General features: G+C 40.7%; 2 protein-coding genes across 2 annotated transcripts; one reads left to right on the forward strand and one right to left on the reverse strand.

The window, feature by feature from the left end:
• The first annotated feature begins 1049 nt into the window (after nt 1–1049).
• On the forward strand, nt 1050–15402 carry adamts13 (ADAM metallopeptidase with thrombospondin type 1 motif, 13). The gene is made up of 29 exons (XM_034871989.1): nt 1050–1258; nt 1518–1584; nt 1765–1898; nt 3179–3262; nt 3525–3649; nt 3752–3898; nt 4563–4697; nt 5200–5350; nt 5455–5559; nt 5677–5828; nt 6192–6255; nt 7387–7513; nt 7604–7752; nt 7862–7982; nt 8143–8223; nt 8317–8498; nt 8694–8850; nt 9278–9407; nt 9495–9674; nt 9838–10036; nt 10597–10699; nt 10784–10913; nt 11989–12171; nt 12244–12448; nt 13225–13501; nt 13584–13727; nt 13807–13986; nt 14666–14841; nt 14951–15402. The coding sequence occupies exons 1-29, from the start codon at nt 1181–1183 to the stop codon at nt 15110–15112; spliced, it is 4128 nt and encodes a 1375-aa protein (XP_034727880.1). The 5' UTR covers nt 1050–1180; the 3' UTR covers nt 15113–15402.
• Nucleotides 15311–21647, reverse strand: zgc:154046 (uncharacterized protein LOC562075 homolog). Its single transcript, XM_034872033.1, has 14 exons — nt 21426–21647; nt 19598–19867; nt 19337–19455; nt 18468–18521; nt 18209–18374; nt 17920–18094; nt 17222–17400; nt 17028–17128; nt 16820–16939; nt 16603–16725; nt 16375–16510; nt 16227–16289; nt 15991–16128; nt 15311–15875 (listed from the first exon to the last, which is right to left on the reverse strand). The coding sequence occupies exons 1-14, from the start codon at nt 21450–21452 to the stop codon at nt 15660–15662; spliced, it is 1887 nt and encodes a 628-aa protein (XP_034727924.1). The 5' UTR covers nt 21453–21647; the 3' UTR covers nt 15311–15659.
• Between the last annotated feature and the right edge of the window lie 236 nt (nt 21648–21883).

A 21883-nucleotide genomic window follows, 5' to 3' on the forward strand; every position in this document is an offset into this window, starting at 1 on the left:
AGCAGTGATGCTGGTGTAATGCCTACGACACCCAGCTGTTAATTCAGACTGACAACAGGCCGATATCTGACAAACTAATGGCAGATGGGGCTTGAATCCTCGCTTTATGAAGATAAACTGTACCCCCTCGGGAAGGACATGGGATGGAGAAGAAAGAGAGTAAAAACATGTTTTCTTTTTGCAGTGCAGTGAAACAACATTGTAGAGTTTATCTAAACAGGTGGAATACATTCCGGTTGACGTGGAAAATGTTGCCTATGTTAGGCAAGCTGTGTTAGAAGTATAGGACGCATTCTGTTGGGCTCAGCTTTCTGCATTTGTATCATTAAAAGCAAAGAAAGTAATAAAGCATAATGATATATATTTTTTTAAAGCACTACTAATCCTTGAATCTAAAGAGAAAAGCCCCTCATCAAGCACAGTTAAGTTAAAATAATAAGGACCCAGAGTTTAAATCTTGTCAGTTTTAGCTTTATGTTGTTTAAGTTTTTCCACTGTGAATCTTCTGACTTCCAAATACGTAATTTAGCATTAGATAACGTTTTATGTCTGCCATGGACATAAGGGATGTTTTTACACTCTTATGGAGGAGTGTGTGTGTGTCTGTGTGAGTGTGTGATTGTGTGTGTGTGTGTGTGTGTGTGTGCGTGCACTTGTGTTTCGTCTTTCAATCCAACTACAGGATCATGTCTGCCCTCTAAAGGCTACAACAGGAAACAACATCATTATTTATCATAATATAATAGGGATTAATTCAGCAATGGAGGCGGCTGTGAACAGTTTACATTTAAATATAGGATGAATCCAAAGGTAGATTTTTTTGACTAAATTAAGCATCCCGACAGCTACCATTGCTGATTGTATCTCATCATCAGAATTTTTCAAATACAAAAAGTCTGAAAGGATTGTAATAGCTTTCATTGGTCAGTGGTGAAAGGCAAGAAATGACAAAAATTAGTCATAGTACAAAAAACAAATAACCAATGGGAGCTGTCCTCTTGGTCCCAAATTTGGCAAAACTAGCAAATCACGTGTGTTACTCATCAACTTTGTCCCTACTGTTTATGTAAACACGTTACTCATACCCTCTTGACTGGGCTCTGTCCTGCCTAAGAGGAGGGTCACATATTGTCCTGGTGTTAAAGCAGAACAGGCATATACGCACAGAAAAAGGGGAAACATGTTTTTTACGACTCTGCTCTGTCTGCTGTTACTGTGGCCTGGCTTTGTCACTCTAATGAGTTCTCCATTGGACGAGGTAGGTGGGAAGCTGTGGTTGAACAGGAGCGCTGCGGTTAGTGATTCTCCTGCTCTGGACTTCTGCAAAGTACATTGAACTCTTCAACTTTAAACTGTTTATCATCCTGTGGAAAGCCCACGACCTGCAGAGAGCAATAACTATGTTTTACTGGATGTACATGGTAGTCACTAAAAAAGTTTTGTGTTCTCATTCTTGGGCCACAGATCTTCATTTTCTGAAGGACCTAACAAATGTAACTGTTTGTGTCCTCTTTAAGCTTTTTCACCACTCCTCTAGTAAAAGACAAATAGTTTCCTCTCCTGGTTCGTCTCCTAGTGCCTCAGGTATGTCTCTGTTTGGCTGAACTTTAAAAACAGTTGGAAGAAGATAATGTACATAAACACAATCTTTCTGTGAATGTGTAATTAGGTGTGAAATGTACAGTGAAACAGCATATTGTAGGAACTATGCCGAGAAGCAGATTACTGCTGTATGGTTATGCTGTGTCTTCTCCATGTTCACAGTGAATGAGCGACTGCGTCGGTCCGCTCTGATGCCTGATATCACACATCTAGAACTGCTGGTCGTGGTAGGACATGATGTCCAGCAGGTCCACAAGCAGGATACAGAACGATACATCCTCACCAACCTCAACATTGTAAGTCAAAGCACAACAGCCTACGTTCTGTTGATTGGCATTTGTGTGCCCTAAAACAAATCTATGGAAATTGTAGTGGAACCAGGGATTGAAAGAGTACTTTATTACTCTGCAAGTACACGTAAATTACTTGGACCTACAAAGAATGTACTTGGGCTACAAAATAATGTACATTTGTCAACCATTACACATCACACCATATAGCTCTCATGTCTAAACCAGTGATAAATCTTTTTTATATACTATCACTCTGCAGCCCATGCACACAACTGATGACCAATCAGAAAACCAACGAACTGAATGGAACATTACTATAATTAACCAGAAAATAGACAAAACTCAGACAATTAGACAAAGATATTATAGGTTATGGACACCACGGCAGGTACAACAAGCATTATTAGGCTACATACGTACATCAAAAAGATGCCACTCATCACCAAATTAACAGCAGAAGAAATCATCATCAAAGCAGACAAACTAGAGATGTATAAGCAGTGAAAACTCTACAGTTTTCTCCTGAGTTCAGTGTTACCTCTCTGGAGCATTTCCCTCCTGCAGCCTCAGACACAACAGCAGCTTCAACTCAGCTACTGATTTATCTCCTTTCTTTTGTTCCATTCTCACAAAGTTTACCACAACTACTTTTGTGTGATTTGTTTTTACGGAGGCGACTTGAAATGTATTGAAGTAAAAAACATAAGGAAAAAATACTTAAAGCTTTAGTGCGTAACGTTTTGATATTATTAAACGTCTGTTACATTCAAGCCATTGCCAAATTAGTTGATAACAAGAAATTTAAGACTATCTGCTCCAAAAAACTATCTCTCTATTTGTCAGTATGGCTATGTTCAGAAGACTGTGTTGCCCAGTGACTTTCATGCGCAGAAGCTCGAGTGAAGATAATGACCTTTTCTGAAAAGTCCGTCATGTTTCACAAAAACACGACACAGAGCTGAAATAAAATTGGCAAAATATCACTTTGAGTAAAAATAATAGTTTTCAAAAAGTACAAAAAAACAACTTTTTTACAGCAATGAGAGTACATGTAATTTGGTATTTCCACCCCTAAGTTGAAAAGTCTAACACTATTTACAGCACCACAAGGCTGAAATAAAGTGTAATAAATACATAGTGAAGAGAGTTAAAAAAAAAACACAAGTTAGAGAGAAAAATCAGTTGTATGTTGACATAACCAGTGCCCTGCAATACTATAGTCCCATTATACTCTGAACATCCTGAAATATATTCTTCCAACTCATATTCTAATTTCCACCCAGGCCTCAGAGCTGTTGAGAGACATGGCCCTGGGCGCCAACATGAGGGTGCACCTGGTCCGCATGACTATCCTGTCAGAGCCCGAGGTGAGTGGCTCCTTGTTTTAAGTTCAATGTAAAACGAAGTTCACTTAATGCACAGATTTGAGAAGTAGTATTGGTACAGTCATTTAAAATCCCACTAGCTCTTGTGAATTTATTGTTCTTGTGTAGTTTAAAAATTCATACATACTAAGCTAATGCTTTTAGAGTGTCTTTCAATGGGAGCAATTGTCAAATAAGCTTACATTCAGTTTCTCTATGTTTTATTATCAATGCCTTACTTTTGCCACTGTGGTCACTCTTCTAGCCAGAGATTCAAATGTCACCCAACATTACCTCCTCTCTCAGAAGTGTGTGTGACTGGGGCAGAAGGATAAACCCCTTAAATGATACAGACCCACTTCACGCTGATCTTCTGTTATACATTACAAGGTGTGTAAATGAACCTGGCTGTATTTTAAGAGTTGTTAAATGTTTTCTTAATATTTAATTAATTAACATACCATTTTACAATATGTCTACTATCACAAACAGGTATGACCTGGTGTTGCCTGATGGGAACAACCAGGTGAGGGGTGTAGCACAGCTGGGTGGGGCTTGCTCCAGTGAATGGAGCTGTGTGATCACAGAGGACACAGGCTTTGACCTGGGGATCACCATCACTCATGAGATTGGCCACAGGTAAAAAAAAAAAAAAAAAAAAAAGGCACAGACATCAACAGTGAATATACATTAAATATATGTTTACATTACAGCTTATAGGCTTATATGGTAACACTTCATTTTACAGGTCTGTCATTTATGAATAATTTCCAAGAAGGTCCTGGAAATACCTATGTCATTTTCACTAATTATAGAGAAAGTATAGACAGTTTTCAAATGGTAAACTTCAATTAATCAAAATTAATTCCTGCCTTAACAGATATTTTAGACTGTTCACAGCAAGTCAGGTAAACACACAGACAAGCTTATAATTAAACACACATGGAGAATAAAATGTCAAATAATAGATACAATGAATGAATATTCACTTAAATCAAAAGGAGCTTTTACTTGAAGGACATTCCTATTTTCCCCATGATTAATAACAATGGCTCATTCCTGGAAGGTTCTTATAAATTATAAGGAAACTACTGAGCCATAAAAAGACTATAGTGAATCACTTTGAGTCCTCCACTGTACAACAGTAACAATACTGGACTCTGATTGGCAGACAGTTTTAATGAAGCCAATTACTGTAGTGGAGATTCTACAGTGGTATAAGCACCTTAAGATAAATATATATTTTTAAAGTGTACAATAAAGTATATTTAACATATTGTATGTTTAAATTACTTTCACCCAGTTTTGGAATCAAACATGACGGAGTAGGAAACACCTGCAGCAAGAGTGGGTTCATAATGGCCTCTGACGGAGGCTACAACAGTGTGGATCTGACCTGGTCTCCCTGCAGCAGAAACGAGCTGCTCACATTCTTCAGGTGGGCCGACCAGCTGTGCATTCATCACTTTCATCATACTGTGAAAGAATCAAAATGCTCAAGAAGCAGAGAAATGCACAGGATATAGACTTCCATACAGTTGTAATGTCGCTAATGTAATATACAGTGGCGTTACAGTCATTCCCCGACTGCATTGACGATGCAGAGACGCAGAGCAGACTGGGGTTTTTCAAGTAGTAGGTATTAGTAGTAGTAGTAGGGTGCTTGAAGACACAGGCACTAAAATAGAGTGTTTCAGACAGCGGATTAATACAGATATATTCAGAAAGACTGTATGAGAAAATACGTTTTTTTTTTAACAATAAAGCATGTCAACATGTTCTATTATAACCCCAATATTCATTTAAACCTTAACATATCTTACAGTAAGTATAGTAGTATACTATCAGTGGGATTTACCCTAAGTAGTTTACACATGTGAAAAATAATTGTCTGTAGTCTGGTATGGAAAATAAGATGTCTCTTGTTTTAATGTTCCCAGTGAAGGAAAAGCTGAATGTGTAAAGGACCTGCCTGCAATGGGAGGCTCGCTACAAGACTGGAAGCCTGGCCTATACTATGGAGTTGATGACCAGTGCCGTATAGCTTTTGGTAGCACTGCAACAGCATGCTCTTTCACCAATCCTGATCTGGTAAGTCCCCTGTAATAGCAGCTTGATACCACCAGATGGCATATCACATAAAACATACCATTTCTTTTTGTCATGTTTGCAATATTGGTCTGCTTTTCCATCAGCCAGCTTGTCGTGTCCTATCGTGTCACATTGACCCAGATGATAACAGCTCCTGCAAACGTCTCCTGGTCCCACTACTGGACGGGACAGAGTGTGCACCTCATCAGGTACTGCTTTGTCATAAGATTGTCATTTTGGTGCTGTCATTCTTCAATGAACTGAGTGTTACTCAATAAAAGGAGGCCGTGGCATGTTTCTTCATGAGGTGCATTCCTCCCTCCCAGTGGTGTCTGAAGGGGCGTTGTGTGTCTCTAGATGAGTTCAGCTCCTCTGTGGTGGTGCATGGCTCCTGGTCCAACTGGTCTGAGTTCTGCCCCTGTTCACGGACATGTGGTGGGGGAGTCACTCACCGTACACGGAAATGCAATAACCCAAGGTAACAAATGTGACGCAAGCACCAATCATAGTAAGTACTGAAGATCTTGAAAATGGGGCAAGGCCTGCGACCTAGTTCAGGCAGTCAACTCGAACGGCACCGCTGTATACACATGTGACATGCCTAACTCTCCTTATCTTTTACCCAAAACACCCCCTCAATTTGGCAGTCTATTTAAGCTGCACATTTCTCTATCTCTGCCTTGTCATTGTTGCTTCCGGCTTGTACCTATATCACTGCCTGCGTTCAGCCCCACCACCACCCCACCATCCACCTGTAGGCTTTGTATATGTGATAAGGCTGTCCCAAAGTGTACTGTACATGACTTGTTACCATAATATTTTTTCGTGTCTAATTTTTCAGACCTGCCTTTGGAGGGAATGATTGTGAGGGGCCGGATATTGAAGCTGAACTTTGTCACCAGCAGGTAAGTTCTTACACTGTTTACATTGGGCCTCCATACAGTACAGTAGGTCAATAATATTTACTCAGTGGATCAATGTACCCAGTATCGTCCAACTTCTTTTTATCTGTGGTGAAATGTGATATATTCATTTCACTGAATTGTTGTACATAAGTACAGATTTGACGTACTTTTACTTCACTTGAGTATTCACATTGTATGTAACTTCATACTTCTACTCCACTACATCTCAGAGATAAATATTGTACTTTCTACTCCACAGCATTTGTCTAAAAGCTTTAGTTACTTTTCAGATGACAGATTTGCATCCCCTTCCTGTCCAGTGAAAACAGAGTATCTCCAGATGTGGTGATTTGAAATCTGTGTGATAAACAGAAGGATGAAGTGTCCCTCATGTGTTGAGAAAGTTATCCTACTTCTTAAGCTTAATCAAGCCTTCCAAAGCCTCTTGGATCAGCAAAAAAATGCGTAGTCACGGTGCTGAAAACAGGGCTGTTTTTTGACACCATGAAAAGTTTACTTTTTAGAGATACATTATTCTCGCAGGACAGTGACGCTACAAAAATATAATGATGATGATATGATGCATTGCTGTAGATTAAACTACTTAACAGTATATTATGAGTTAAAATCAGCACAGCTTTAAACATCTAAATCAGTAAAATGCAACATTTACATGCAGCAGGAATATCAATCCGGACACATCAGATATAATAGCAAAACTGACAGTGAACATTTTACTGGACAATAGATGCTTTTACTTTTATACTTTATGTACTTTTAGCTAATAATACTAACAGTAAGGTTTTGAATGCAAGACCTTTACTTGTAATAAATTATTTTCCTAGTGTGGTATTAACACTTTCACTGAAGTAAAGTATCTGTTTAAGTCTTCCACCACTGCTTTTTAGGATCTTTTGGTGGCAGTTTGCAGAGTGTGCTCCCACAACAAGCCTCCAAAACCAGAAGCATTGACGGTTTTGACGTGGAACAACGTACACAATGAGGGGCAAATCATTTATTGAGCCTGGGGCAAAGGGAGCCTTGAATGTCTCTATAGTGGTTTGGGGCAGAATGTGCAAACAGAAACCATCATCCGGCCTGTTTTTCTTTTTCTTACCACACATGTTGCAGCCATGTGAGCGCACCCAGCTGGATTTCATAGCAGAGCAGTGCTCCCAAACAGACCTCCTCCCCCTCTACCTGCTACCAAACACTGCCTCCTTCTACACCTGGATCCCTGCTATAGGCTTTGCACAAGGTGGACCTCATGACATTTTCTCATATGTAAAGGGACAAAACCTTTATCTCTAACACATTTCTTTTTTTTATATCTTCTCGTCGTTGCCAGGGGATGAGCAGTGCAGATATATGTGTGAGTCAAAAGGAGAAAACTTCCTAGTGAGCCGTGGCTCTCAGTTTGTGGATGGGACTCGCTGTGAGTCAGACAGCCAGCCTCCCTTTGGCTCAACAGCTGCTTGTCTAAGAGGGAAATGCCAGGTAAAGAAGACTAAGTAGATGACAAAGCAGATGCAGTCTCTTTCTTTTACACTTTTCTTCAACAGTCACTTCTTACACCTTATTAAATGTACTGTTCGTCTCTGATCAGCTGTTTGGCTGTGATGGTGTGCTGCACTCTGGGGAAGTGAGGGATGCGTGCGGGCTGTGTGGTGGAGATGGCTCATCCTGCAGTTTAATCTCTGACTCCTACACTGGTGGTCAGGCTAGAGGTAGCAGACAACAGCAAATAGCCTAGCTATTAAACCCATTTTTAGATGTAATTAACTGTTTAATTAGCAAAAAGAATCAATAGATTTATTCGTATTTACAGTTTCAGCCCTGATTGCTGGAGAATCTTCAATGAATTATGATTCATTCTCTCTGTTTCAGAGTACACCACCTTCCTCTCTCTGCCAGTGAATGCCACACAGGTCCATATTGTCAACAGGACACCTCTGTTCACTCACATGGGTGAGAGTCATCACATTAATAAAGATTTACGTTTCTACAACAGAGTTAACAGGAACTAAAATCTGGAGTTGTTTTTTACATTTGTATCTGCAGCTGTAATGGTTGAGGGTCGGTACATTGTGTCTGGGACGGGAAGCATGGCACTGAATACGACCCACCCCTCCCCACTGGACGACAACCGCCTTGAGTACCGCCTCCACCTGACCCCTGACCTTTTGCCTGAGAGGGAGGAGCTGCTGCTGCCAGGGCCGCTGTCACAAGAGATAAACGTACAGGTCAGGAGAGAAAAACGTAAATTTGTTGGGCAAATAATTGATTGTATTTAAGAGTTAGACTTTCTCCAACATTTGAAACCTGAAAAATTGAGCTTTTCACACATTACATTTTTACACAACGTTAAGAAGAAATACTCTGCAGAAATCAAACGGGAAGTACTATCTGACTTTTAATAATTGTTATTCTGTTTGCAGGTGTATCGCAAATATGGAAAAGAATATGGAGAGAAAACTAATCCAAACATTAGCTACCAGTTCTATGTACCTACCAGAAATAGTGAGTTGACAGACATTACACCTAAAGGTGAATGGGCTGTCCAAACAACACCCTGCTCTGTCTCCTGTGGATCAGGTAAGTAAATGTTAATCATAAGTATGGAAAATCACAAAGAGTAAACACAGCTGAATATAATATAATCTATTTGATGGCAGACATCATTAAACAGGCTGATTGTACATTAAAGTCTTAGCGCTTTGGTTTCAGGAGCCAATGGGTTTTGCAAATATTAAAATAGGCATTTCTTTGATAATGTGCAGCAATATTGACCTTTTTGAGCAAGCTTTTATCCCATACTTACAGTGCCTGTCTATTATAAGGACACTGCATTGTTGAATATGCCAAATTCATGTAGTACTGATCACACGTTTTCAAAAGCGAATGCCACCAAATGTCAACTGAACTGAATACTTAAACGATCCCACACAGCACAGAAAATGCAATCATTTGAAACATTTTGTGTTTCATGAATTAATGTGTTCTTTCTACACATTTTTCACAGGTGTACAGAAGCATGTATATGTCTGTGTGGATGCAAATACCAACAACCGTTTGGAGGTACACAATTGTGAAACAACTCCTCCACCAGTACCACTCCACACAAGCTGTCAGCTCTCACCCTGTCCCCCCAGGTTAGGTTCACACACAACAATGTTACTCTCACGTACACATGCAGCTCAACACAAATAGTTATACATGAATAATGAACTGTTTTACAGGTGGGATACGGGGATGTTTGGGCCTTGCAGTGTCTCATGTGGTGGAGGAGAGAGAGTGCGTTCTGTGAGATGTGTTCAGAAACATGGAGCCAATGTGGAAAAAATTCCAGATTCTAAATGCCCACCTGATACAGCTCCAAATACTGTTGAAAAATGTAACCTGCAACAGTGTCCAGCCAGGTATAAAGTCTACACTGTACTTGTGAGCATTAGGTAACTGGTTATTTATTATTTACCAAAGGTGAATGGGTCAAATAACTTCCTATGGCCAGAGAATATGCAGGAGGTCATGTGTTAGGATTTATAAAATATATATTACATGAAACCCACTTTGTGTTTACAGATGGCGTGTGTCCGAGCCAGGAGAGTGTTCAGCAGTGTGCGGGCCAGGAGAAGCAAAACGCATCGTGTCATGTGTCCGGCCCGAAGACGGTCAAGATGTTGAAGTGGATCAAAGCTTTTGTTCTTTGCAGATTAAACCACCTGGTTCTGTGCCCTGTGTGGTAGATGTTTGTCCCATTGGATGGGAATCTAAGGGAGAGGTAAAGTATAAAAAAATAAAAAATCTCACTCTTATTTTAAAATGTGAAGCATCTCTTAACATTGTCTTTCTTTTTTGTCAGTTCATATTTTATTAATATCTCTCCATACACATTCAATCAGATAGTCTTCATAAAGTAGATTTACAATAAAAGAATACAAATACATCCAAGAACAACAAAACACACAAAGAACATGTAATACAAAATTTAAGAAAACTTAAACAACTACATCAAAGACACTCAAAATTATTTAACGTTAAAGGTCCAGATTTTGGCTTCTTCTTCGCCCAGAAAAAGAAAAAGGCTATTGAAAAGAACACTAGGCCGTCTATTTGAAGCATGGAGGCCACCATAGCTGTAATATGTACCATGTAAATTTCCCTTTGCCATTGTTCAAACTAGCTATTAAGTATTCAAAGAAAGCAGTCTCTTTCATAAGTTTAATCTATTCTGTGAGTTTGTTCTGTGGCTTGTTTGCATTCTTCCAGTTGAGCAGCAATACAGCCTGCCATCACAAGTCCAAACTGTTCTTTGGTGACAACATTGTCTTTCTTGACCAGGAACAGGCCTTGCCAAAGTCTGGTGTGTCGCCACGCTCTAGACAGGCCCCTGTGTATGTCTGGAGTCCTGTTGTCAGCCAGTGCTCCAAGACCTGTGGCAACGGTAAGTTAAACTAATACTCACCACCAATCAGAAACAACAAGTCCTCATCAAACAAGGTCAAAACAAAGCCTGATGCTTATGTAGGAACCCTGCAGGTGTGGTTCTCCTGTGTGGACCACCAGACCAGACTGAGGGTGACTGACATCCACTGTGATGCTTCTACCAAACCTCCTCCACAGTCTGAGGCGTGCAACACATCTCCCTGCCCTGCCACGTGAGACCCCATGCTTGACTTGCATGTAACACACAGTGTTAATGTCAGTATGTGTAAGCATGTAGCCAGACCTTCAACTCTGTGTGTGTTGCCAGTCTTAAACTCTGTTTGCTTTGGGGAACAACAACCAGAACCTCTGAGCTAGCAAGCTACGCGCTGAAAATGGCCGTTTTGAAGAAAACTTAGATTGTGCATTAAGGCAGATCTTCTTGGTTCTCTAGGGAAATGATTGTAAATATTTACAAAGAATATGCTTGCAGCATTTACTATCTAACTGGGACATTTTGGAAAGGATTGGCAGGGATTTGGATAAAAACACACAAAAAAGTAAAAAGCAAATGAGGTTAAGTCAAATTAGTTAAATTACTGTACACATTACTGTATTGTGTGCACAGTTAACTTCATGTAATATTGTATGTGGCGTTTTCTGTTGTGGGATGCAAATGTTCCACTAAAACAAGTTACTCCCGAGATCATTTTGCAGAGCCACCGTAACTGCGTCCAGAGCTTCAATTCGGATTGATTCTCCCAGTGTTGAGTGATACCCAGGTACACGCAGTATACCCACTAAGAAATCTCCAGGATTTCAACATACCCACTTAAAATTGTGCAATGGTACGCAACAACATAGTTTTGTGACAGAACTTTCGCTTCAGATATACGGTATGTCTTCACAAAATAATATAATTATATATTATTTAAATATATTCTAGATGTCATTTGTATTTTTCTTCTCATAGCATAGGATGAATAAAGGTTTTCTCACCATAAATCAGTGCATAAAAGTGTATCAGAATGCAGGAAATGAAGTGATTGATGCTCAAAATAACCCTGGAGGAGGATATATATATATATATATATATATATATATATATATGGGGTACTGCATACCCACTATAATGCATTAGACTGCACCACTGGATTGGATTCCCCTATCCTAGAGTTTGTCCTTACTTCTCAGGGCTGTTGAGATAGGTCTGGCAATGCAAGACTACCATTTTGGAGAAAGAAATTATGCTGTTTAAAATAAGGGTTAAAAAAATTACAGTAGAAATATGCTTATTATGTCAACCAGGTGGCGCTCTAAGCAAGGAGTCTGCAGTGTAACGTGTGGAGGAGGGGTGGCCAACCGGGTGCTGTACTGTGCCAGAGAAACAGAAGGGGAGGAGGAGGAGGAGGTGGTGGAAGATTCAGAGTGCAGTGACTTTCCCAAACCCACAGCAGTGGTTTCATGTAACGACTACAGCTGCCCACCAAGGTGAATAACACATATCTAAAATACAAATGTTGCAAAGGTAAAATTATTTAAATACCACTGTCATTCATCCAGGTGGAAGGTATTCAACACATCGCCCTGCTCGGCGTCCTGTGATTTTGGTGTAGCTCAGAGGACTGTGTCTTGTGTCCAGTTCGTCTATGGCAAAGAGAGTTTGGTGGCGGAGGAAAGCTGCCACCCATCTGTCAAACCAGCCACCAGAGTGCCCTGCCTAGTGCAGGTCTGCACCTTTAGATGGGAGGTGAAACCATGGAGCCAGGTACATTTCACAGGAGGCACATGGATTGGAATATAAAGATTAGATTACATTCAAGATGACACTAGTTAGACATTAGTCATTGTGACATTAGTAATTGATCCTAAAGTCGATTGACAGAAAATGAATGGAGAACAATTTTGATAATCTATTAATCATTTCAATAAGTTTTCAGGCAGAAAGGTAAACCATTCTCTGGTTCCGGCTGCTTAAATGTGTGTTTCTGTGTTTCAAATCAGTACAAACAGAACAATAGCTTTTTGACCCAAACAAACAATTGTAATTCCATTTTTCGTTATATCTAGACATTTTATAGAAAAACTTAAATTGAACAAGGAAATGAATCCACATTGAAAATAATCAGTAGATAAGATAAATAATTAATAATAGAAAATAAAAACGAAGACCCATGAGTGGGAAACTTTCTCATTACTCAACTTGTGCGGCTCGGGATAAATATCCCCAATATTGAGCCGACATCCCATTTTAAAGTACAATTAAACTGCATTACCATGCATGCATGAAAATAATTATTAGCCATTTGCTGCTAGTTTCTTTTTTAAATAGGTACAGAAGCATTACAAAATGGTTAGCAAAAAGGAAAATTGTACAAAGCTTACTATTAAAGAGTAGTGGTATGGCCCTTTAAGAACATTTTCTTTCCTAGGACTCACTCCTCTCGTTGTTGCCAGACATGCAACCTTATATTTACACATTATGCAATTTTTTTCTCTTCTTTGATGTGAATCCTGTTTATTTGGGATATCTTGCCTATCCAGTGTTCAGTACCCTGTGGATACGGGATCCAGTCCAGAGCTGTGTCCTGCATAGGCCCCTCTAAGCATGAGCCCCTCAGCCCTCTGTTTTGTATGCACATGCCCAAACCCATCACCATCCAGGGCTGCTACATGGCTGGCTGCGGAAGCGAGCTGCCCATCTCAGATGTCACCACTGCAGTTATGCCACAGCACCCATTGGACCATCCTTCTCCAAGTCCAACAGAGGCACTCACCATCCCACAGGCCACTTCAAAAACCAGCCCAACACCTAAACCAAGTTAGTACACATAAACTACCCTTTCTTAGTAAGAGCTGAAACCAGCTTCACAATCCTCATTACAGTGTCTGTGTTTAACCAGGTGCATGTGGACAGCTCCTCCTAAAAGAATCAGGCACGGTGGATTTGAAAGACACGACCGGCCGCTGCACAGTATCCATAGGTCGACCACTAGATGAGGTCATTCATGTTAAAGTGGAATCGGGCTCCTTGAACTGCAGAAAAAGTAAGTTTTATCAAAAGGAGGATATTTCCTGTGTCATAACCAGTGAAGCTAAACAAACTATGTTCATGTGTTCCTACAGGGGAATATGTAGCATTTTTTGACCGACTGGCATTTGTGAAGAAGTGTGAGCAGGTAGCGGGAAGTGAACTGACCACCAGAACCAACGTCCTGCTGGTGCGTCAAAATCTCCTCACTCCAGGGAATGGGGTTGTGTTCACCTACACTTCCAAGAAAAACACGAAGAAGAGCCACCATCAGGGTAAGAAATATTTGTGTGGTCTGCATGTGCAAAGTCTGGGTGGCATGATGGATTTTAAAAGTTTTTTTTGCAATCCAAAAGGCTGACTTTTCCTATAGCTCAGAAGATTGGATGATGATTTATGAAAGAGGCTTTCCTTGCTTTTTGGAATGGATGCAATAGTGAATTGAGCTCAATGTTTGAGCCTTTTGCAACATAAAGGTTCATCTAAAGAGATGTACGCAATATTGTGAAAACTTGCACAGTCTAATGCAATACAATATAAAAGCCCTGCAATAAACACTCAAGCCAAAAATATAGCTAGGCTTGAAAATATTTTTTTCTTGTGATTGTCAGAGTGGCGTTGATATAGCTACACTGGTTTATGTTGTTGTGTTGCATTGTACTGTGCTTTTATTTTGTCCCCTTCATCTTCCATATACATTTGGAGGTGAAAACATTCACAAAGAAATGACTAAAGTGGGGCGCCTGGATAACTAAAGGCCTAAAGTTCCCAAAACAAATTTAAAAATAAAAAAATTACTAAAGTTGATTCCGCACCTGACCCAATCTCACAAACTCTTAACCATTTTGAGCTTCTCAAATGTTATAGTCACTGCCAGGCATTGGATTGCATTCGACTGTGCAGGTGTTCATAGTATTTTGTTCAGATGAAATGTACCATGTCTTTGGCCCACAGATTGTGACATTCAGCTGTTTTCCCCAACTGGTGTCTTCGAGAATCCAAGAACGTCCAACACTAACCACACCTGTCGAGTCCTCATCAATGCCCCTCCCTTGGTGAAGATCAGAATCCAAGCGCTGCACATAGGATTAGTATTCAACTCCAATAACTCCCAGTCTACATACATCATGGTGCGGACAAGTTTTTCAACACTAGTTTCAATATGCTTTATAAGTTAATAGGAAGAAAAGTGCAGCTGTAATAATTACTGCACTGTATTGTCTTGTGTTTCTTGTTCAGATCCGGGACATGGACGTCTTAAAGACCAATGTGTTTAAAGGCCAACAGCTGTTTCAGTGGCACTCCTCTGGAAACATGGCTGAGATTGAATTTCATGGAGATTACCTGCATTCCAAAGGGAGCTTCAGAGCGGAATATTCCTTTATGCCTCTTCTATACTAAATATCTTATATAATATAAATATATTATCTCGAGGTTTGAAAGTTAAACATTTCTTTAGTTTATAATGCTTAACATTTTTGTAACAGCTATGTACTTCTATTCTGTTGAGTAGAAAGACTTTACTGAAAAAACATACTTTTGGTTTTCATTACTATGTGGCAATTAATTCCGACCCAAAATAAATAATAAACAAACCAAAGCACTCAAAGTCTTTAAGCATCAAGCAAGGACAGTATCATTCTGAATATTGCACCAGGGACATGTATAGCATAAATAAACATTTATGCTATTCCAATTAGCAAATTATGTTAATTTAAAGTTGATATTTAGCACAATATATTAAATATAGACTTTACATCAAGAAGAATCTCACACATTGCACTTCCCACAAAGCTTTGTTAACGGGTTTCTCCTCAGCTCCAGCACACTCAGTACATTGTGTGTCTCTGTCAGCGTGGCATTCTGCCAGCGACTCCGGCACTGGTTCAGTTGCAGCTCCTGTACAGCCCAGTGGGACCCGAACGCCCCGGCGGGCTCCTGTGTGGGATCACTGCTTGGCTGTAGCTGTGTCTTCCAGGAGAGCTCTCATGTCCAACAGAGCATCCTCTACAGCCTGGGCAAACTTGGCAGCATGCGTCTCTTCACAGCTGTTGAAGGCCGTGATGGCGATGTTGATGTGCTCATCCATGGGATTGTAACACACTCCGTAGCCATCTGGCACCATTGGACCAAAGCACATCACACAGTCTGTCTTGGAGCCAACCTGGACCAGTCCGAAAGGAACGGGAGAGATGAGTGCAAGCAAACAAATACAACAACAAATAACCCTTTGCTCAGAAATAATAACAGACTGTTGATTTTCTTAGAAACAAATATACCTGGCTGGTGGAGAGATTATAATGATGAGCCACAGCAAAAGAAGTATCCATAAATATCTCGGGCATGGAGGTCAGCTCTTCAATACTCAGCAACCTTAGCCCGAGGAGGTGTCTGTCTATGGCTTGTCCATAGATTGCCTAAAAGTATTAAAAGTTGAATGTGTAGAACTGAGAATAATCAGATTGTGTTTAAAAAAAAAAGAATTGTTTTCATTTTGATGAACTCCAGCTCTCACGTTGTATGTGTGCTCCTTATGTGTCTGAATGGCCCCCCGCAGCAGCGCCAGCCTCTCTGCGTTCTGTTGGGAACAAATGCTGCTCTGTAAGACTTCTTACATTCCTTAAACTGTACATTTATTGTGAACTTGAGCAGTGAATCATTACCTGTTTAGCTGGGTCTTGCATTGCCTGGACGAATGTGAACGAGTCCATAGTAGTTGCACGGATTGCATCTGTTCGCCCATATTTGAACATTCGTAACGATGCGCTCTCGCAGCTTGCGCAGCACATATTATACATCCTGGGATTCATGAACAGCACACAGGATTTATCATGTAATACACTTTTAATGTCTGGCATTTTTTTTCGATTACGAGAAAACGTATTTCTTACCTGAAGTAGGCCAGTTGCAGAGCCATTTGGACGAAGGCATCTGGACTCAGCTTATGTTGCTTTGGCACATTTTTTCCAAAATGAGAAAACATAAGCACCTTAACATCTAAGTCATGCACCATCCTGATGAAACAAAGAAAAGAGTGAGTTAGACAAAAAATGTCTGACATCAAAGACCAGACAATAATAATCACAGCCATAACTGCACTTTACTTACATGTTCATATTTTGTTTGGCTCTCTCAATGTCTCTCTTGACCTCAGGTGTAATGTTAAAGCGCAGTTTCAGAGGCATGGGCAGGGGAAACATGGGAGAGCGAACTATTTCAGTTCTCCGCCTGTTGTTCAAATATGGAACACACTCTCTTCATTGGAGTTCATTTTAAAATAGGGGGGAAACAACACCAAGAATGGACAGAAACTTACATGTATTTAACAACGAAATCGATGAGAAACACAATGGGTGGACCCTCGGCAGGTGCATGTTCATAAACTAGTCCACATGTACCGTCTTCACCAACGATGAACTGAGAACGATTAACAAACACATGTAAATTCTCAGACCGCTACAGCGGTTCTGTTGATCATTCTCAGTGGAACGTCATCTCCCTCAAACCCACCTGTATTGTCTTGTCAAACCAGCGGTTGCCGCTGTTCCAGCGAGCTCCTCCTCCATGCAGCATCTGGGCAGCCACGCGGCTCGGGTACAGCTCGTCTGACACCCGTGGCATCGGGGCATCCAGACACACTGTGAAGATACTTTTCTGGATGGCACGGACGGACTCCTTATTGGTCTTATCTGAGGAGGAAAAGAACTGCTTTCAATCTGTTTTCAAATAAAAACTGATTTTCTCTCAAATACTTGTCTTGATTCTTAAAGCTATGATGCGCAAGTATTTCATTAAAAAAACTAAACCATGCACACAGAATAAAAACCCCTTCCCTCAGTTTTATTAACTGTATATAATAAAATATATAATAGCTTTCTAACTTTGCTCACCTTTTTTTTTTTAAACCGAAATAAATTACAAAATCATTTCTTCTTCTAAAGAGTCCATCATGTTTTTGTTTTTTTATTCCTCTGTGTTCTCCTTGATTTGACAAGTTATACACTAATATAGTTATACGCTACAAAGCTGCTCGAAACTGCATGGAGGAGGGGTGGGGGTGGTGTGCGATCATCGAAGGCTTGTATCATGTGGATGCTCAGACAAGTCTTGTTGTCATTACTTAGAATTTCCCATGGGGGCGATAGAAACCCTGTCCTACAGCTTTAGAGAATTGTACATCTTTACGTTTCTGTCCTCACTCTGCTCACCCTTGATGAGGTTGTTATATGCTTTCCCCCAGGTGTTGCGGTGCTGTGATGTGAGGATGCCAATAGGTTCCTTGTTAGTCTGCAAGGATGAGTTCCAGATCTTCTCCAACTGCATGTAAATCTGGTCTTCTGTCAGCAGGGTGCCATCGCTGTGGTAAACATCCAAGACAAAGAACTGTGGGGAAAGGCCAGATCTGGTTAATTCCGCCACAGATCCAAATATCCATGTTTCTGTTTAAATGTTGAGAAGTATAAGAAAGAGGGAGTACAGCAGTGCCATCTAGGGTACCTGGAAGTTGTGGACCACAGTGATGTGAGTGATGGGTATTTTCCCGAGACTGTGATTCACAACGGTATCTCTCTTTGGACCAGGGATACGACAGGAGGACAGGATCTGGTAATACTGGTCCATGCACAGCGGCTTCTCACTCAGATACTCTATGGGCAGTGTATCACTGTGACACAGCACCTAGCGTTATACATTTGCAGTTTTATAAACCAACTGAAAGTGAAATTGATAATGAGCTCTCTGTGCCGGGCAAACTCACGTGTCGATCATTTTTTTAAAGGCCAATACTCCTGCAATCAGTTTGGCAGCAAACCTGCACAGAAGACGTCATTGTGTCATAGACAAACATATGATCATGCTATCGTCTGTTTTGTATCAATGTTCTAAAGCCAGTGTTCATATGTGGGGTTTACAGACAACACAAGATTTAATTATCATATCACTTCATATAACAGATAAGACAAATTGTGAGCCTATGGTACACAACACACCTAAAACTTCAGCACTGGCTTAACTCCAGTATTTCTCTTTGGGGCCACCAAGTTCACTGCATATCCCATGGGTCACCGTAGTCCAAAACAGCTGAGCAATGCTATAAGGAGGCCAAAGAGCTTAAAATAGCCAGCATGTGGCTGGAACCTCCAGTTTCAAATGCTTGTTTATACTGCACTTCAACAACATGTAACTCACTTTAGGAAACAACCTCAGGAGTGGGCTTTTAGTTTTTAGTTTAGACAATTAAGGTGTATAACTGATATTAAAGGTCCTATGATGTGCTGCGTTTTGGATGCTTTTAAACCTTATTGGTCCCCTAATACTGTATCTGAAGTCTCTTTCCCAAAATTCAGCCTTGGTGCAGAATTACAGCCACAAGAGCCAGTCAAAAAATGAGCTTTCCTTAGGGCGTTCCATTTCTGTGTCTGTAGCTTAAAATGACATTGAGGATAAGAGAGGAGGGGCAAGGTGGCGGGTGGGGGGTGTGGCCCTGCAACTTTGCTCATTTGAAAGCCATGATGTCTCTCTCTTTCACATTAGAAGAGCTGGTACTTTATGATGGTGGTAGGGATTTGTTTAGTAAGATAAACAGCTTTGTTACTGGGGTTTTATGGTTTTTGCTGGTTTTCTCACCTCATCTGTCCTTGCCGATCGTGGAAGTGCATGCGAGGCAGGACCACCCCCGGGCTGGTGTAGACCGCCAAGGGCATACGGCAGTCTAGATAGGCTGACTGCATCCACCATTCTGACAGCTACATAAAGCAGTGGTCACAAAGCAGGATATAATCATGCTTCCATATTTTCTCCATTGCTTATTTAGATTATAGTCATCTATACAAACATATAGATGTCTAATACACCAAAACATTCAGCTGAATACATCCGGGTATCTACCCAGTTGTCTGTCTTGCGTGCCCGTCGCTCCAGGCCTTTCTGCAGCCTTTCCCCAACACCCCCATTGAGGAACTCCTGCACCAGCTGCCGGGTGTGTTCCAGCTCCTCCTCGCTGACGATGGGCTCCAGAGCAGCCAGGTATCGCTCAAAAGTCTGCTTCAAGGGCGGCACGGGCAGCTTCGGTAAACCCTCCTGGTGCACCAGGGTCCTCTCTGGGATCTGTATTACTGATCTGACCAGGCGACATGGCTTCACCAGGCCGGGCCGCAGCTGGAAAACATGGTCTTAATAAGCACAAAAACTTCTTTGCCATTTGAAATTACACTGGCAAAATATTACACTAGAAGGTCTAACACTAAGAAAGTGTCACAACTGCTCTTTGGTCAAATATTTTAAATGACTACATGGCAATACTACTGGCACACTGCCTTGATATAAAAGGCAGTGAAAATGTTTTTGTGTGGTAAAAAGCTAAGGCCAGGGACCTCTTAGCTGAAAGAGAGACCAATTAAGGACCACCTAACGCATATATTGTATAAAATTGAGTTGACATTAAACTGGGCCAAATGAATGAAAATAAAGGTTTATTATTTATATTACGTTTTAACATTGACGTTGAATCCTTACGCTTAAAGATGCAGTAGGTAAGACTTATAAAACTAACCTTGTTAGGTTGTCTAGCGTGTCAATCACTGCTCATTCACATAAATGAATTCTCCCTTGTGGGAGGAGGGGCTTAGAGGACTGTATGGGCTTTGGGGGGGGGACACCCCCTAGCTGTCATGGACCCTCTCTGAACTATGGGATTAACTGGACTAAAGGTCTGACTGATGCTGCGTCACAAAACCAGGTGTCAACATGTTGTCGAATATCAAGTGCATGCAATCGAAGCCTCGCATAGGAAATGACTCAATAGTGGTTCAGTGTTGTGAACATTTCTGACAATATGCAAAGGTCTAGCCTATACTTTACAGTGAGGTGATTTAAACTGAAGACTGACACCAAATCAACAAAGCAAATCAGTCCTGTTATTTGTTGGACCCACTGATGTCGGCTCTACCACCTTATAATTCGAATGTTGACACAGCTAAACCTCTGAAATGGTAGATAAAACAAACACACATGAAAGCAAGATCTGTGCCCTCATGGTGCTGGATATTAATATTAGGTCAGTATAAGACTAATAATAACATTTGAAAATAAATGTGGGTGATGCTCATAAATTAAGCGACTGTAGGAATACGAATGAATATGAAGTTTTAATAATCATTGAGTTTACTGGACATCATTTTCAGCTGTGCTGAGTGTCCGGGCAAACAATAAAGAACTTCCGGTAGAGGCTTTCAAAATAAAAATAAAAAGCTATGTCCACCGTGTGTTGCAGCGTTGTTGTGTTTTTGAGCAATTTAAACCACTACAAACGGATATAAAGACAAGGACAATACTGAATGGAGTTGCTTTGTAACGAATACAACTACAATTGTTGTGCTTGATCGATGTCCTTTTTGCAACACGCGCAGTAAAGCTAACGTTGTGCTATTGGCTTCACGTTAGCTAGGCTAATGTCGTGGTTATTATGCATAATGTCACAATGCAGGGTCCGCTCTAAATGACATTCCATAACAAATAGCGTATCCGACATTTTGACATCATACAGTGTTGAAGTAGGAGTTGTGTTTTAACTTTAATACTGTCAAATTGTTGTTGTCCTGTCCTGTGACCCACCCCCGTCACGCAGTTTCATGCCGTTAAACAAAACGTAACTTTATTGCGTTTAGTAGGCCCTACGCACTTAAAATACATGTAGACTGAAAAGCAATAGACTCACCGCGGCCTTGACAAAAACACCCAACATCTTTTTAAACAGCCACGTTGAAGTCTTTGGATGTCCCGGGAATATATATGGGAAACCTTTGGGCAGTCATGTCTCAAGGACAAGCACCGTGCATTCTCTCTCAGCTATCCGCCCCCTTCCACCGAGCAAAGACAAGCTGCGAGCTCTCCGTTAAAACTCCTGTTTGTCCAAGTGGAGTTTGATACATTGATTGGTAGGCTACACTACACACTATCGTTGCAAACTCTATTTAACATATCTTTCAGCAATAATAAGCTGCCTCATTTGATGGTAGCTACAATTTATTTTTATTTGAACAAATTATAAACCCCAGTGATCCATAGAAAACCATATGCGCAAATCAATTATTAGGCCTATTATCAAACCAATTTGTATTACTAGCCTCTGTTATGGCAGCATCATCAATAATCGATGAAAATAGGCCACGCGAG

This window comes from Etheostoma cragini, chromosome 5 (assembly GCF_013103735.1).
Source record: "Etheostoma cragini isolate CJK2018 chromosome 5, CSU_Ecrag_1.0, whole genome shotgun sequence".
In the NCBI taxonomy this organism is placed as follows: domain Eukaryota; kingdom Metazoa; phylum Chordata; class Actinopteri; order Perciformes; family Percidae; genus Etheostoma; species Etheostoma cragini.

Bases quoted from the DNA above. Each gene is read 5' to 3' on its own strand.
- zgc:154046 (XM_034872033.1), bottom strand. From the start codon at position 21,452: ATGTTGGGTGTTTTTGTCAAGGCCGCG. The intron at 18,375-18,467 runs GTGAGTTTGCCC...GCTGTGTCACAG, and splicing joins TTTAAAAAAATGATCGACAC to TGATACACTGCCCATAGAGT. The intron at 18,095-18,208 runs GTACCCTAGATG...CTTTCCCCACAG, and splicing joins CTGTGGTCCACAACTTCCAG to TTCTTTGTCTTGGATGTTTA.
- adamts13 (XM_034871989.1), top strand. From the start codon at position 1,181: ATGTTTTTTACGACTCTGCTCTGTCTGCTGTTACTGTGGCCTGGCTTT. The intron at 10,037-10,596 runs GTAAAGTATAAA...TTTCTTGACCAG, and splicing joins GATGGGAATCTAAGGGAGAG to GAACAGGCCTTGCCAAAGTC. The intron at 13,987-14,665 runs GTAAGAAATATT...TTTGGCCCACAG, and splicing joins GAAGAAGAGCCACCATCAGG to ATTGTGACATTCAGCTGTTT.